This window comes from Muscardinus avellanarius (assembly GCF_963383645.1).
Source record: "Muscardinus avellanarius genome assembly, chromosome: X".
Classification (NCBI taxonomy): domain Eukaryota; kingdom Metazoa; phylum Chordata; class Mammalia; order Rodentia; family Gliridae; genus Muscardinus; species Muscardinus avellanarius.
The window spans coordinates 87,317,054-87,318,716 of NC_137792.1; the positions used below are offsets into that span (position 1 = coordinate 87,317,054).

At 49.8% G+C, this 1,663-nt stretch overlaps 1 protein-coding gene across 1 annotated transcript; it reads right to left on the reverse strand.

The window, feature by feature from the left end:
* Window positions 1-232: 232 nt before the first annotated feature.
* Window positions 233-1,447, reverse strand: ZCCHC12 (zinc finger CCHC-type containing 12; the record flags this gene model as incomplete). Its single annotated transcript, XM_080718316.1, has 1 exon — window positions 233-1,447. One exon carries the CDS (start codon window positions 1,445-1,447, stop codon window positions 233-235), a length of 1,215 nt encoding a protein of 404 aa, XP_080574442.1.
* Between the last annotated feature and the right edge of the window lie 216 nt (window positions 1,448-1,663).

The window sequence follows — 1,663 nt, forward strand, 5'->3', positions numbered from 1 at the left end:
AAGGAAATGGACACACACAGAAAATAGACTCTTAGGCCCCAGGGAGAGGAAGGAAGGGTGGAGGTCAAGTCATCCACCTCCACTGCACTGGTGTGCATGACCCTTTCATCTCTGCCATGAAGAAAGCTGCTTTGTGGATTAATTCATGCAATTAGAAGTCCCCACCTCCAGTTTTCCCATCACTGAACTCTAAATATGGGGAAGGGTTCACTTAAGGCTTGGGGCTAGCACCTTACTGCAGCTCAGAGAGATCATTGGGCCCACCAAGGGCCTTTCTCCGCCTCAGCTCAGTGTGTGTCAGCTCCTGCAGAGTGATGACCACATTCTCAAAAGCCTGGGCCTGGTTGCCATCATTGTCATCATTGTTGCAGTTTTCTTCTGAGTGGCCCTCCTTACTACAATAGGAACAGCAGACTTCGTGTTTGCGCTTCCTGGCTCTTCGCATCTCCACGGGACTATTACTGTTATGACCAAAACCACTACTGGTGGAGGGAGACTGAGCCCCATAACTCCCTGGAGAATCAATGATCAGCACTTGGTCCTGAGGTCTGGCCCAGCCTCTGAGGGAAGGGGTTCCAAAAGATGCAAATGGAGGGTCCCCAGATTCCACCAGGATCACATCTTCATCAGAGTCATCCAGGGTATCATCTATCTCTATCACATTGCAGTCAACACTGTGGATAGCTATCTGCTGGGAGACCTGAAATGCCACGGGGCTGGCTGCTCTCTCTACCATGGACTCAGATCTTTTGGGCCGCTTCTGTCTAATAATATCCTCATCCCAATCCTCCTGCTCCCTTATCATCCTGATTAACTCCAGGAAACTGGGAAGTCCCTCTGGCTCATTTGCATACATCCTGAGAAGATGCTTAAGCCTGAAGCGCAGGTCTCTATTCAGCTCAGCCCCTACGAGGAGCTGGTGCAGGCGAGCCTGATTGGCATCTTTCTCGGTCAGGATGCCTGCCTGAATAGCATTCTGAAGCTGCACCTCTAAGCGGATCACATAAAGGGAGACTTTTTCCCCCTGTGCCTGCAGGGTATTGAAAAATTTCCCTTGAGCAGCTATGCTACTTTCAGACTCGCCAAACACCAGTTTCATTGCCCGCAAAAAATCTGCCACATTTAGGTTGGGGTTGGCGGCCTGGAACAAACGCATGACCTCCCGGGCAGGGCCCCTAAGGGTGTGCATCAAGCGTTTGAGCTTTTCCTCCTCCGACATATTCCAATCTGGCAGGACCCCATTGACTTGGGTTAGCCAGTTTTCAAAGGTTTCCTCCCCCTGGGCTGGCTCCGCCTTCCCTGAGAATAATCTCATGTTTCTCTCTGCCATGTTGGCCATCAAAGGACCAAGACTCCTCCTCAGGGATCTCAGCATAGAGTGGGCCCACGGGGGCAAGGCCGCACTCTGCCGCCAGCTGTTACCCATGCGGGCAATGATGCTAGCCATGCCTGACGATGATGGGGTATCAGAATGCAAGATGTTCAGGCTTTTTAGGAAAAGCCTAATCTGCAGGGCGCTCTGCCTTTCTACTTCAATAGGAGCTATAAAAAAAAAAGAAAGGAGTTAATAAGGAGCAGATGGCAGCTACAATCTCTCCCTACCTCAATACCATGCATTACATTTTATATTTATTTATTCATTCATTCATTCATTCATTCATTT